This window comes from Lolium perenne, chromosome 5 (genome assembly GCF_019359855.2).
Source record: "Lolium perenne isolate Kyuss_39 chromosome 5, Kyuss_2.0, whole genome shotgun sequence".
NCBI classification, from domain to species: domain Eukaryota; kingdom Viridiplantae; phylum Streptophyta; class Magnoliopsida; order Poales; family Poaceae; genus Lolium; species Lolium perenne.
In genome coordinates this window covers 73724721-73738117 of record NC_067248.2, presented here as the reverse complement: position 1 = coordinate 73738117, position 13397 = coordinate 73724721, and the positions used below count along the sequence as shown (strand labels likewise).

General features: G+C 46.0%; 2 protein-coding genes across 2 annotated transcripts; both read right to left on the bottom strand.

The window, feature by feature from the left end:
* Positions 1 to 3919: 3919 nt before the first annotated feature.
* LOC127303420 (uncharacterized) lies at positions 3920 to 4884 on the bottom strand. Its single transcript, XM_071820589.1, has one exon. It carries the CDS (start codon positions 4703 to 4705, stop codon positions 4043 to 4045), a length of 663 nt encoding a protein of 220 aa, XP_071676690.1. The 5' UTR covers positions 4706 to 4884; the 3' UTR covers positions 3920 to 4042.
* Positions 4885 to 7819: 2935 nt separating this feature from the next.
* On the bottom strand, positions 7820 to 11631 carry LOC127299461 (uncharacterized). Its single transcript, XM_051329426.2, has 3 exons — positions 10133 to 11631; positions 9318 to 9507; positions 7820 to 8804 (listed from the first exon to the last, which is right to left on the bottom strand). The coding sequence occupies exons 1-3, from the start codon at positions 11477 to 11479 to the stop codon at positions 8188 to 8190; spliced, it is 2154 nt and encodes a 717-aa protein (XP_051185386.2). The 5' UTR covers positions 11480 to 11631; the 3' UTR covers positions 7820 to 8187.
* Positions 11632 to 13397: the final 1766 nt, after the last annotated feature.

Below are 13397 nucleotides of genomic sequence, written 5' to 3'. Positions count from 1 at the left end.
GGAGTTCATGGTAAGAGCCCAGAACTGTTGTCGTGGTCGGGGTCCACCCGTGAGTGGGAATAATGGGACCGACGAGGACCCAGGGTCGGGGCATGCAACAAAGGGTGGGTGTGCGAGGTAGCGGAGGAATATGATTGACTATGACCTTATACCGGGCCTCACACCAAAGGAAGTGTGGACGGGTTGCGCGCCCGGTTGGCACCAAGGTTAAGATCTCTTATGGGTAAAGCAACACACCTCTGCAGAGTGTAACGAATCGTGACCGATCACTCCCTGTTCCGGGATATGGAACTGCGAACGCTGCCGGAAAGGAACTCCATGAAGTTCTAGTCAACCGGTGAAGGCTGACGGACATAGCTCTTCTGAATAAAAGCAACCTTTTGAAGAAATGATTACAAAAACCTGCATAGCCTTGGACTTTCTGGTCCATGGTTGTAGCTAGTGCATTAAACACCTCTTTCCTATAATGAACTTGTTGAGTACGCTCGTACTCATCCCACTCTTAAATCCCCTGCTTAGGTATGGAGGCATCAAAGGAGGATCTACAGTGCAACTCGAAGGCCGAGGAGTCAACAACTACTTCAAGAGACCGGACCATGTCAGGAGAGTCAGATACCACATTCAACAAGGAGAAAACCTAGATTAGCACTAGAAAGGAACTAGCTTCCTAAACCTAGATCCTATTTAGCTAGAATCTATTCTTAGCCTCTATAGCTAGTTAAATACTCTACAAATAGAGTTCGTGATAGGATTAGACTACGAGTCGTTCTTCTGGAGTTTATTTGCAGTTTTACCTCATTGTAAAGTAGGAGGCTGTGAGGATCTTATGTAACAGAGTCTGTGTGTAATTCTATAGACATGCATTGGACCCGCATATGTTTCTGTTGTACCACTCTGAGCGATATAATATTAGTGGAACGGTGTTTCATTGGTGTTATATCAGACTTGCATACTACACCATGCAGTGGTATGCCGGGTCTTCACAATCTGCAACGCGCATCGGCGAAAAGCGAAAAGGGGGCGGGAAGAATTCTGTCACCTCCCGCCGCGCCCCATGGCCTATTTCTACCCCCTCCTCCACTGTCCCCCCCCCCCCCCTCCCAAATTTCGCTTCATCTGGGCTGCTTCATGGTCCAGCGCATCTTCACCTCCCGCGATGACTGTAAGCCATCCCTTATCCCCGTACCGCGGTAATGTTTAGATCTAGGTTAGGAGTAGTGAGATCTTGTCTAGGGTTTGGTCTTGTAGTAGGGGTTAGTTCGGATTGTGGTGAGCTATCATGATCTTGCTAGTATTCGACAGTTCTGGTTGCTACTGCCATGATCTTGTCTAGGGTTTGGTCTTGGAGCAAGGGTTAGTCCAATGAACTGCTTGTCTGATTTAGGATGAACTTGTCCGGTTGCTAGCATTGCAATGAACTGCTTGTCTGATTTAGAATGTACTTGTACGGTTGCTACCGTTGCAATGAACTGCTTGTCTAATTTAGGATATACTATGATGTGTGTAGGACTCCTTCTGCGATGACTTTAGCCAGGCGCTTGGCTACGTTGGAGACTCTCAGATCCCTTCGCAAGTTCCGGATTCGCAACCCACATATGAGTCCAAGGTCACCCCTCTGCCTGTGTCTAACCTGGTGGCTCAGGTAGCGGCAGAGGTGGCGGCTAGGTTGGCCACCACTAAGAAGAACAAGAACCGCAAGGAAGCAGAGAGGGCCTTGAAGACCGGGCAGGAAAGGAATGCCACCATGAAATGGCTTCCATTCATGTCCAGCTTCGTGTTGGAGAAGATGTGCGGCTTGATCCAGAGCGGAGTGAGAACTGACAAACGATTCAAGGAAGTCCATCTCAATTTCGTGGCGAAGGGCCTAGTTGAGCACTGTGGTGTGTCCGTCTGCTCCACTCAGGTGTACAACCACCTGAGGAAGTGAAGGCAGAGGTGGCTCAACATTAGAAGGCTCCGCGATCTAAGCGGTGCTCAGTGGTGCGAGGACACCAAATGCATCGTCCTTGAGGGTGAGCACTACTGCTGGCATGTCGCGGTGAGCACCTCACTAAATCAGTCCTCCTCACTAACTTTTGTGATCAGCCACGAGCAAAACTAACATCATTGTCCCTTCGTATCATAGGATCACCCAAAGGACGCGGAGTTCCTCAATGTGCCCATCGCAACCTACGACGAGATGCATACCATCTTCTCCTTCGGCCTCGCCACCGGCAAGTACGCCATGGGATCCAGTGAGTCCCTGGGCTCGGCTGCAGCAAATCCTTCATCTGAGGATGCTGAAACCCAGGAGTCTGACACGGTCAACCTCGATGCTGACAAGCACGACGCGCCTGAGAAGCCGACCACCGGCAAGAGGAAGAGAGGTGCCTTCGCCGATGACGAGCTGGTGGCCTTCACCAACATGACTGTTGCTGTGAAGGACGTCACACAGGTCATCAGGGACAACAAGCCCACGGACATGCACCCTGACCTGTACAATGTGGTCATGGACATGCTTGGCTTCGCCGAGGAGGATCTCATGGCCGCCCTCAGCCACCTCGTCGACCACAAGGCCCGGGGTTCTAGCTTCGTTGGCATGACCGAGCCACACCGCGTCCTCTGGCTGAGGAACTACCTTGGCAAGTACCACGGCAAGGTGTAGTGGTGCGCATGAGGGGGTGGTTCATGGATGCATGCATGGAGATGGTGATGATGATGATGATAATGATGTATATTCTGACAGTAGCTAGGATGAAAAACATCTGATGGTTCCCTTTTGTAAGTATGATGAGGTGGTATATACTAACCCCTCAGGTGATGGTGAACTTTGCGGTGTTAGGATGAGACACCCAGTTTTGTTGTGGTGGTAGGACGACACCATGGTAGTTTAGGATGAACTTCTGATCGACTTTTGGAATGATCATGCATGCCCCTGTTATTTTATTGACTTGTGTTGTTCTATTGCTCTTTTCTAAATTGCTTCATGGTTGTGATCGCTAAGTTCTTCTTATACCATGCTAGTGGTATGTCGTGTTTCGCGGGCGGGTTCGAGGAATCTACAGTTTATGGAGAGTCTGTCAAGATCAGGTCAATGGCTACTCCAACAACAGCTACCGAGGATATGCAACATTGGAGGAGGCACAGAAAGGGTACCTCACCTTTCTGGAAGAGGAGCTCCTGGAAGATCATGCCATCGATGATGCAGTGCCATTAGCACAGCTGCCGCCGGAGGAAGTACATGCTCTACAAGGAGCACCACCGGAGGTACGTCCCAGTCGGGTCAAAGATTACATCATCGCATTTCTCATCGTGGTGATCGTGAGGATCGTGTTCTTCTGAGTGGTCTATAATCGTATGTAATATGCCATGGCATGGTAATCTCACCCTATTTAAATTGTGGTAAGGATATGAAACTGTGATTTGAGCAACCAAACAGCTGATTTATGTTTTCCTGCATGCAAGATGGGCTGGAAACGGCCAACCAAACGATGGGATCTGGGTTCCTTCTTCAGCGCGTAAAAGGCCGCACAGGCTGCCAAACGATCCGTCAAAACGGGCTCATGGCTCATTCACAACGCGCAAATTCTGTCATCTTGCTGACGCAGTTATGCAGAAATTCAGTCCAGGCAAGGCAACCAAACACGCCCTACGTGAATGGGCACTCAAGGGACGTGGTTCACCGTTTCGAGAGGAGCATGGCAAACAAGGCAACCGGCTTCAGAGACCGACAAGATGTTCTTTCGCAACACTTCAGAGACCGACAGGATGTTCTTTCGCAGCGACAACGCCCGCTACTGCACCCGCCCTTTGGACAGCAACTAGGCAAAGAACCTCACCGTAGGTTTAGTTTTAGTTTAGTGTTAAGACATCTTTTAAGTTCATGCAAATTTGACTAAATCCTTTGGCGCGACTGGGCGCCCCAAAAATAGACGTTCGATCAAAAAACGAGCATTCGATTCTGGTGCCCTCTACGTCGGCGTCGGAGAGGCGACCGGAGATACTCTTAACGAGAAAATTCGGAGGTCGCTTGTCGTTTTGAGAAACAAAAATTTCATAAGGTTCACCCACCGCCACCGGCGACCTCTGCCTTGTACAGAGTACTACTATCGACTTGTGGTTGTACAATTGCTCTCGTGGCGCGGCCGTGGCAGGAGCCCCTCAGCCTCAGGACGGCGCACGCGGAGTCTGATGCATGCTCCTGCGCGGCGCGGCCGCCGCACAGCCAGGCGGCGCAAGTGCAGCAGCAGATGGCCGGCGCCGTCCCGAGAGCCACCACGCACGCCAGGGCGAACACGAACGCCGCGGCCAGCACCCAGCTCGCGCAACGACGACCGCAGACTCCCCCGGATGCCACCGGCCTCCCGGAGTCGAGAAGTGGACCACCGCCAGTTTTTGGGTCAGCATCGGCGCCGCCTCCCTGCGCCCACGGCCGCGCGCGCTTCTCGGCACCCGTGTCGGCCTCGGCCACGGTGCGCTCCGTCGACGTGCCGCCGGCTGCGCCGTCGTCGCGGCTAGCGCGGTGCCCGGTGACGAGGATCTGCAGGAGGCCGTCCTTGTCCCTGGCTTTGGCGGCCAGCTTGAGCTCCCGCAGCGCAGCCGAGAGCCTGGACCGCTTGCTCCTCTTCTTCTTCTTCTTCATGGCGTCGCTCCTGCACAGCGTCGGCCTCGGGGCGCTGTCGACTCTCCGGAGCGCCCTACCGCCCCCGCAGGCGCCGCCGACCATGCTTGACCGGTGGAGCAGATGCACGTAGTACCGACGGCTTCAGCTCGCCTCTAGCTCCGATCGACGAAGCTGATGCGCTGAGTGTGGAGCTAGCTTGACTGGTGTACTGTCTGGTGGTCGACGCTGGAGACGATCGATCCCGTGTGTGCTCAACTGGAGCTACATGCATCTTGTTCTTTATAGCAGTGTAGCTAGCGAGATAGTGGAACTCCACGAGTAGATGTTAGCAGGGGACAGGAGTGGAATGAGTCAGAGGAGGAGACGCGTGAGATCGAGCAGGGTGACTTTGCCACGAGCGGCTCCGGTGCGGCGCGAAGCATCCAGGCGCGCGGTGTGTTGTCGATGGGTGGACGCGGCGCACGTGTCAGGTCAGATGTGAGTTGTGTCTTCCATGTCGACTGCCTCGGTTTTCGGACTTGCTGCCTGCTGGTGCCAGTGCACGTAATATGCTTGCCTGGCTCGGGAGCACAAAATGTAGGGCGTGTTTGGTTCTTTGCAAGTATTTTTTTATATTTATTGGCCAGAAATTATGCATTTGGTTACTTTGCTCTGCAGAGATTGTTTTACATGGCATAAGTTCTAAAGAAGCAAAATATTGATCTACAGGTCACGCTTTATTCGAGGGTTTTTCGTGGATAGGTGCTGGCAAGCGCAACATGCCACGGGTTTGCACGCTGGGGAGAGCAGGCAATGAGATGTTTCCGTTTTGACACCCCACTCCACTCCCCTCATCGTCTAAACCCTAGCCGCTCATCTCATTAGGCGTTACCCTCTATGACTATCGTTCCTCCACCTCCACCTCCACCTCTGGTGCGCATGCCTCTTGACATCAGCAACAAACACCCCGAAGAACTCTTGGTGGCTCGCTAGATTGAGAAGCTGGCCATGGGAGATGACCACGATCTAGGGAGGTGCTCAAGTTGGCCTCGCCGGTGTGCTCAATGCCACACGCAACGAGGGCGACAACTGTAACGATGGCCGCATTGTGCTCTCATTGGAGGTTGGGACCTTCACCGCGGTCGCGGGAAAGGCCAATAAGTTCGTAGGGACAAACCATGTCGTTCTAGGGGAGAATTTTATGATGAACTAATGATGCTCCAAACTTGTTTTGTTTGATAACGGTTCGACCCTAATGTTTTAGGAGCTTGTATGTTTTAGGAGCTTGTACGCCCATGAAACATGTTAGCATTTGATTGGAGTTGTTGTTAGACAAATGTTAACCTGGTTACTAAATATGCTCTTATCAGTCTAAGTGCAATAATTATGTGTGTTGTGTTTGCTTTAAAAGGTTATAAGCTTGGTCGTGGTAAGGTCACCGTATTCAAATAAGGTAACCACATCCTAAATTTGCATATAATCAAACATCCGAAATTCCATCTACAACCAAGTCGATCCACTTATGCGGGCAGACAAACGTTGGACCGAAAGTGCACCAAAATATTTTGTTAGTAACCAAATGAAATGCAGAAACATGCCCAAACTCGATTTCTGCCCATGCAACATCTGGGCCAAATCTCAAAACGGGAAGAAATCCATGCGAAGAACCAACCATGCCCGTGATAATAGGCTAGGCCCCGGAGCTTTCAGTCAGCCACAACCACAAGGCACGAAGACGGATAAGAAATTTCGATCATATTCCACTAAAAATGAAAAACATCGAATCACAATTTGATATATAAGATAGAAATAAAATTTTAAACGTTGTGACACTTAATTTGAACAGATGAAATATTCATATTTTTTTGTTATATTTAAAAACTTGATTTTATCATTTTTATTCTTAAGCTATATATAAAGTTTGGTGCTTAAAATTTGTGACGTAATAGCTGCACGTAATATAAATTTTCTGATATTATTTTACAACTTTTAGCAACTTTTTTTAAATAGGCTAAATAATGCGGGTGCCACTCTCCATAGTTCATCGAGCGAGGCGAGCAGAAACTCTCCAAACTCCCAAGCATGTGGGAGTTATCGGGATTTCCTAACTCACCCGTCTGCCCAATAAGTTAACTTAACTAAGTGAATTGAAATCCTATAGTTTAACCATTATGGGAAGAGTAATCAGAGGTAATTCGCTAATATGGAGCTGTTTATATCGGCTTCTAACTAACACGAAAAGAGAGACACGACTCTCGATCTATCAGTGCTCAGCAGTCCCTTTCGATCTTGGTACTGTTGATAGCAATAAATCACAAACATATTTTGGGAGAGAGCATCTGATCATAGAAGTGTGTGCCATTCCAGACCATCCACTCAGATGTATGGTTTCCAGTGGAGTGTGGTCTTTTTATGAAAATCGTTCATTTGTTACATTTATTGACTGCGGCATCAGGTATGGATTACCTTGTGTATGTGCTGACAAGTAAAACTGTAAAAATGATGCGTCTGAACGTTTAAAGGATTTTCATAACATAATCATGATTCAATAGGTTACATGGTGAAAATAGTTTGAACTGAGAATGGCATAAAATATGTAAAGAAACCATTTGAAGAATACTTCTTAAGCTTTGGAATTATCTGTCAAACTAGTTGTCCAAGCACTTCAATGAGCTGGCTGAAAGAAAAAAGTAGACATCTCTTAGAAACCACTTGCTTATTTGATGAATAGAATGCCTGCTCAGGAGTCTAACAACGTGTTTAGCTCGTGAGAGTCTTATGTTGTGCCACCGAACGTATTTCGATGTGTTTGTTTTGTGAGGTGTTAAAGACCATCAGTTGGTCATAGTTTCCATGTTTATATAGCCAGATTCACACTTGAGCGAACTGACGGCCAGGACCGAACTACAGTGTTCACAGACTACATTTCACTAACATAAAATTGGAACCAAATAGCAGATTACGCAAACTGCAGTGTTCAACAATCACGAGGTCAGACCATGAGAGCTTGCTTTAGCAAGTTGTATAAATAAGAAATGCATTTTCAGATTCTCCGGTTTAAACTTCAGATATTATTTATCGTGGACTGAAGATTACAGACCAGATCTGCATATTACCTCTGTTCCAAATTAATTGACGCAGCTATGTCTACATACGAATATATCTAGAAGCATTTCAATCTGCAAATACATTCATATCAAGACAAAGCTGCGTCACTTCTCGCATTATACAAAGCACTTAATTTGGAACGTCGAAAATACTTTACTAAACTACTGTATCCTAAACAAAATCCGTACAATTTGAAATCTAGATAAAGTAACAAGCAAAGATATCATGGAATGATGGGAGCTAACATCTCTACATACGTCAAAGTATTGGACATACATCTTTAGTTACTACACACGCCCCTGAATGGACAGGACATTTGGCCAGTATATCATGCACTATTTGCTCTTCAGTTTGTAACAACATATTCTATACGCAGCAGTTACAGAATATACGCTTAAGATTGTGCAGGAGAAACTTGACTCCTCACTGTACTCTGTTTTTTTAGGTACTCATTGTACTCTGTTACGATAGAATCGATTCTTTGAATTTTCTCAATGTCATCTAACTGCAACGACCGTCGGTGAGAGGAATTCCAATATGACTTCTTCCAAGAGGTCACCATATAAGATCATGGATATCTGCTTTCCGACCATATATGTGTCATCACCAACTTCCAGCCAGTTTGAGTCCAAAACCTTGTCATCAGGATGCCCTATGGCCAGATCCTCTTGCTGCCTAGCCATCATCTGCCAAACCTTCTCAACAGGCCCTTCAGGGCCCCAGATAGGCTGGCAACGTCTAATAGAATCCACCCATGGGTGTATATTGGTGCAAGGTGCAAGGACATCGGAAAGAACAGAATTCGCAAGATCAAACAAAAGTTTTCTTTCTGACTTTGACCATGAAGTAATCTTGTTGTACTTCCTCTCAAGCCTCTCAAAGACTTGAGGGCCAACAGGGAAACCAGGTGAGTGCCATGAGTTGCACAAGAGCTGCCAGTCAGCTACTATCATACCAGAGCATATAAGTATGTCAAGCAGATATGAGAAATCCCTGTCCTCCTCAACCTGAAATGCTTCCAAAGATTGGTAAGAAGAATCATTGTCATCATCACTTGACATGGAGACCTCAGGTTCATCTTGGAGTCGACAATGGTCTATTTGTTTCTCGACATCTGAGATCATTAAAGAAGTTCAAATTAATAAAAGAATGATGCAATCATTTTGTAAAAATATCTTTTTGTGTAATTGTAATAAATAGCTATACTCCTGACGATAAATCAACTAACTCTACTTCCTAAATTCTTTATTTGAATAAATATGTTAGTTACTCATAATGTGTATCAGGTGTTATATTGCAAGTTTTAGCTTAAATTAGGAATTATTTGTATTTTTGTAAGCATATCTGTTTGTGTAATTGTAATAAATAGCTATACTCCTGAGTCCTGACAATAAATCAACTAAATCTACTTCCTAAATTCTTTATTTGAGCAATACGCTGTAATATGTTAGTTACTCACAATGCATATCGGGTGTTATACTGCAAGTTTTTAGCTTAAATTATGAATTATTTGTATTAAGTTCTAGTTTTAGGATAGTTGACAACATACAAGAACTTACTAGAATATGTCTCTGCGTACAGCCTTCTACATTACTTCACTGGGAAAAAAATAGTTTGTCTCACTTACTGGGCATGTCTTGCAAATCATTCTTGAAAAATCCAGAAGAACAACCATCTTCATCTGTTGGGGGCTCAAGGATGGAAACTGGGCTAGGTTGCTCAAACTCTTCCATGCTTTTACGAGACTTTGGCAGAACAGTATGATTAGAAATAGATATGGATTCATAGTCACCACACTGCAAAGGCGATGATGAAGCCTACAAAAACATGGTAACAATTCAATGAGTTGTGCAAACTTAGGCTTCTCGGTGAGAATATTTAATGCTCTAAACTTGTCAACACATCAAAGTTGCATCTGAGTCCAGTGTAGTGCTTAAAATGATGGGAGTTTAAATACGGCACTGTGCACTAGAATGACAACACCAGGTACTCTGCTACATTAGAACAATGTACATCTGATCTCCTGAAAATACCAAACATAGAACGAAAAAATATCATGAACTGTGTACAGTTCAGGATCAGTGACTGAAACAGTCTTATTGCAATGATTCTGGGTTCATAGTAACGTTATTTTGTCTTCTTAGAAAACACTAGATTTTATAGGGCAGAAGAAACACATAAAAAAAATAGATTCGAAGCAACACATTCTTGTGATAACAATAAAATTATGAATTGTGAATGTGATCAAAAGCAATAGATGAATCCTTATAATTGCAAAGGAGTTGGATTGTTAATGCTTGGAAGTTAATAGTAGAACATCATTTCAGAAAATGCTTAATTCATTAAAACAACTGAGCAGTATTGCCACATGCAAGAAAGTTATCCCGATGTCCACTCAGTTTGGTTTTACTTTACTAAATTCATGGCACACGAGATACAAACCTTCTGTACCCGAGAGAATTGCAACTGAAACACAGAAGGAGATGTTTTAGCAGACTCTTGGATTAAGCCCTCGTCTGTCGTGAACAATACTTTCTCATTTATGCAGTCAGAAGTTGAAGCGTTATCAGCTAGGCGCCACGAATGGGATCTGGAATCATCAAGAGAAGGAGAAGCAGGTCTGCGCTGCTCCAAGGCTTGCCTCTCACCGGCAATCTGCTTGAGCCTTGGTTTAGGCAGAAAAGAATCAAAATGGAACTTGCCATTGTCATAACTAACTGAAGGATTTGGGAAATTTTCACTGTCAAGAGAGCCTTCGGAGGGCGATCTCCTGTCCAGTGAGCTGTGAAGAAATGATGGAGGTGCATGCTTTGGTAAAACTATAAAGCATCCTTCCTTGCTGTGACCTTTGCCCCGGTCAAGTCTATTGTGTTGGATCTGAGCACGCGATTCTGAATTTTTCTTTACTCTCTCTGAATCAGATAAAGCAAACATCTGTGCAAGAGTTTTTGAACCAACATCACCTTCCTCATACTTCCGGAAGATTTTCCAGTGCAGGCTATTTGGTGATGACTTCTTGTTTTGCCTGGAATTACTGTCACTGCTAGCATACCCCTGAGATGTTCCACTGTTATTCATATCTACCATGTTGAATTGATCAAGTGATGCCTCCTGTCTCGTTGACAGTGAATTGTTGGGATCACTAGTCAAGTATCTTTCTCCTTTCATTCTAGCAGCATTAAGATCTTCAGTGTCCAAAAGATGTTGTGAAACTCTGCCTTTGCTCATCACAACAGACTCAGCCTGCTTCTTTTTCCTATCTCTCCTGGAATTCCTGTTGACATGAGAGAGGAAAGGCATGGGAAAAGAGTTCTCTGGATCATTGCTGTTTCCTGAGCCAGGCTCCAAAACGACAATGTCATTGAAACCCCTGTAACCCCCTCTCGGTGAATTTTTGATATCTCTAAGTGATGAATTAGCTAAACCGACAGGATACTTCCTGAAACTGGATGCAGTATCTTTCTCATGCCGACGGCTTGGGTAGTAGTTCGCATCATGGGGGCGCTTCTCAAACAAGGGATTGTCTATTTCAAGTGAGTTCAGGCGATCCAAGCCATTTCTGTAGTCCGCATCATTGTCAAATATTTCATCACCATAGGGAGACTTTGATGGCATGAGTTTTTTCAATTTCATTGCGCTCCGCTTCAAGCTTGGCAGCCCTTTAGGGAAATGATGTGACCTCTCTTTTGTGACAGTCTCCGGTAGCTCCTCTGAGACCTCAAAAACATCCTTGAATTCTTGATGCCGATTATGGGCTACATAGGTAGGTGGCAATACATCAATTCCCATCAGCTTTGCGATCACACTGGGGGATGACCGCCTTTGCTCCAATTCTTTAAGTACATCCTTCCCAACAAGTAGTTTTGTTGGAGAGCCGCTACTTCTTCGTGGCTTGTACTCCTTATATCGATGCCCACTCTACAGGAATTTTCCAAGATAAAAAGGAAGACAAAATTCTCAGTGCTTCAGTAATTGATTGTTGGTCACAAGATATTAGGACAAAATCATACAGTTTCAACTTTCAAGAGGATTCTGACGAGCAGAAGGAAGTCACTTACTGAAATATGTTCCATCTGGAAGAGCGATTTATGGAGAATCAACCAAGAGGAAAGGTTCCTACATCATTTGAAGTCAAGTGCTTTGTGCCTACAGACATGCATTGAAAACATTTGTAAAGTTATGAAAGTTGAATGCTAACATTTTTTTTATAGAACATAAGATGGAGATATAAAGTTAGCATACAGAAGAACTGGAATTCTTTGATTTGTCTACATTATCAATGAAGTTTAAAATGTAGCTAGCAAACAAGTAAAACTTGTTTTCGCTGTGAAATTGATACTAACGGCCTAGTGGTTTAGGAAATTTACTCCTTGTTTATATCAGAGCTTTCCATTGCTCCCAAATGGCATGGAATAGTTCAGGCTCCACAATGAGCATGAGGAACATAAATCAGGCGTTTGGAGCAAGGTGGGCATCACAGAGCAAGGCTGCCCAAATATAGACTACACAGGGCATGCAATGCAGATCTGTATATATAACGACATTTCTTGCGTAAAGCAATACATTGAACAGCAGTACCATACTGTCACCAACAAATTGTGACATAACAACAACACCCAACTGCACTATTTTGATACTGCATTGTGGACAGGGGTCATAAAAAAGACGAGCACAAGCCGTAGAAAAGCAAAGCAAAGCCAAAAAGAATCAAAGTGGTCGAGTAAATAATACCTTTGCAGGGGCAGCAGCATCAGGAGTCCTTTTCGCGAGAAAGCGTAAGCCCCTTTGAGGAAATGGCAGTACTAAAATCAGCCGGCCCAGAGAAAACCACAACCTGGAACAAGATTAAACTAGTAAGCCAGCCTTTACAGGCAGAGGAAAAGGTGCACATCAATCGGTAGCTAAAACCAGGAGACGCCCTCGCTCAGGTCAGTTACCCGCTTTGATCTGCCGTGGCGCTGCCCCCACGTGGGTTTCAGATCAAGGGAGAAAGCTAAACCTAGTTACGGATCTGGAGGGAGGGGTGGTGCTCGGCCGGGAAGTGGGGGGAAATGTCTGCGGAGAATGCCGGCGCGGGGATCCGGAGAAGGAGCCGTACCTCGAGCAGGGAAGCGGATCGGCGGCCGCCGTTACTCCTCGCGTGGCGGCGCTGCTGCAGCAGCTCCTCGCGTGGTGCCGCAGCCGGCGAGGTGGAGCTCGTCGAGGTGGGAGGTGCGGCCACCGGCGCCGGCGGAGGAAATCTGGGACCGGGGATGGGAGCACGAGGGTTTAACGGTATCGGATTGCAGTGTAGTGGGATAACGGACCAAGACACGCCGGCCTACGGGCGCCTGGTGTGGTCGTAGCGTTTTGTTCTTGAATCAATCGAGTTTTGCAGGTTGCAGGTGAGGAATCTGTGAGTGTGAGCTCGCCGCACGCACGCAGGCCATGCGAGTGGAGTACGTGCTTTGAATGCTGTGCGGTAGTGTTGGGTGGAGCGATAAGCACTGGTCCCAGATCAGGTTTAATTTTTTCCCAAATGTGTTTATGGCATTTTGTCAGTTTGCAGCGGACCTGCTGCTCCTGATGTTGATGGTGGAGTGTCAAGTGGACCGGCGCAGATAGCAGATTCCATAAATCTTCCCCTCTTTATATGATAACTGTTATTATCAGCGAAAAAAATAGCGCTAGCTAATAGCGGCTATAGCGTATTTGCGAGTTGAACGCT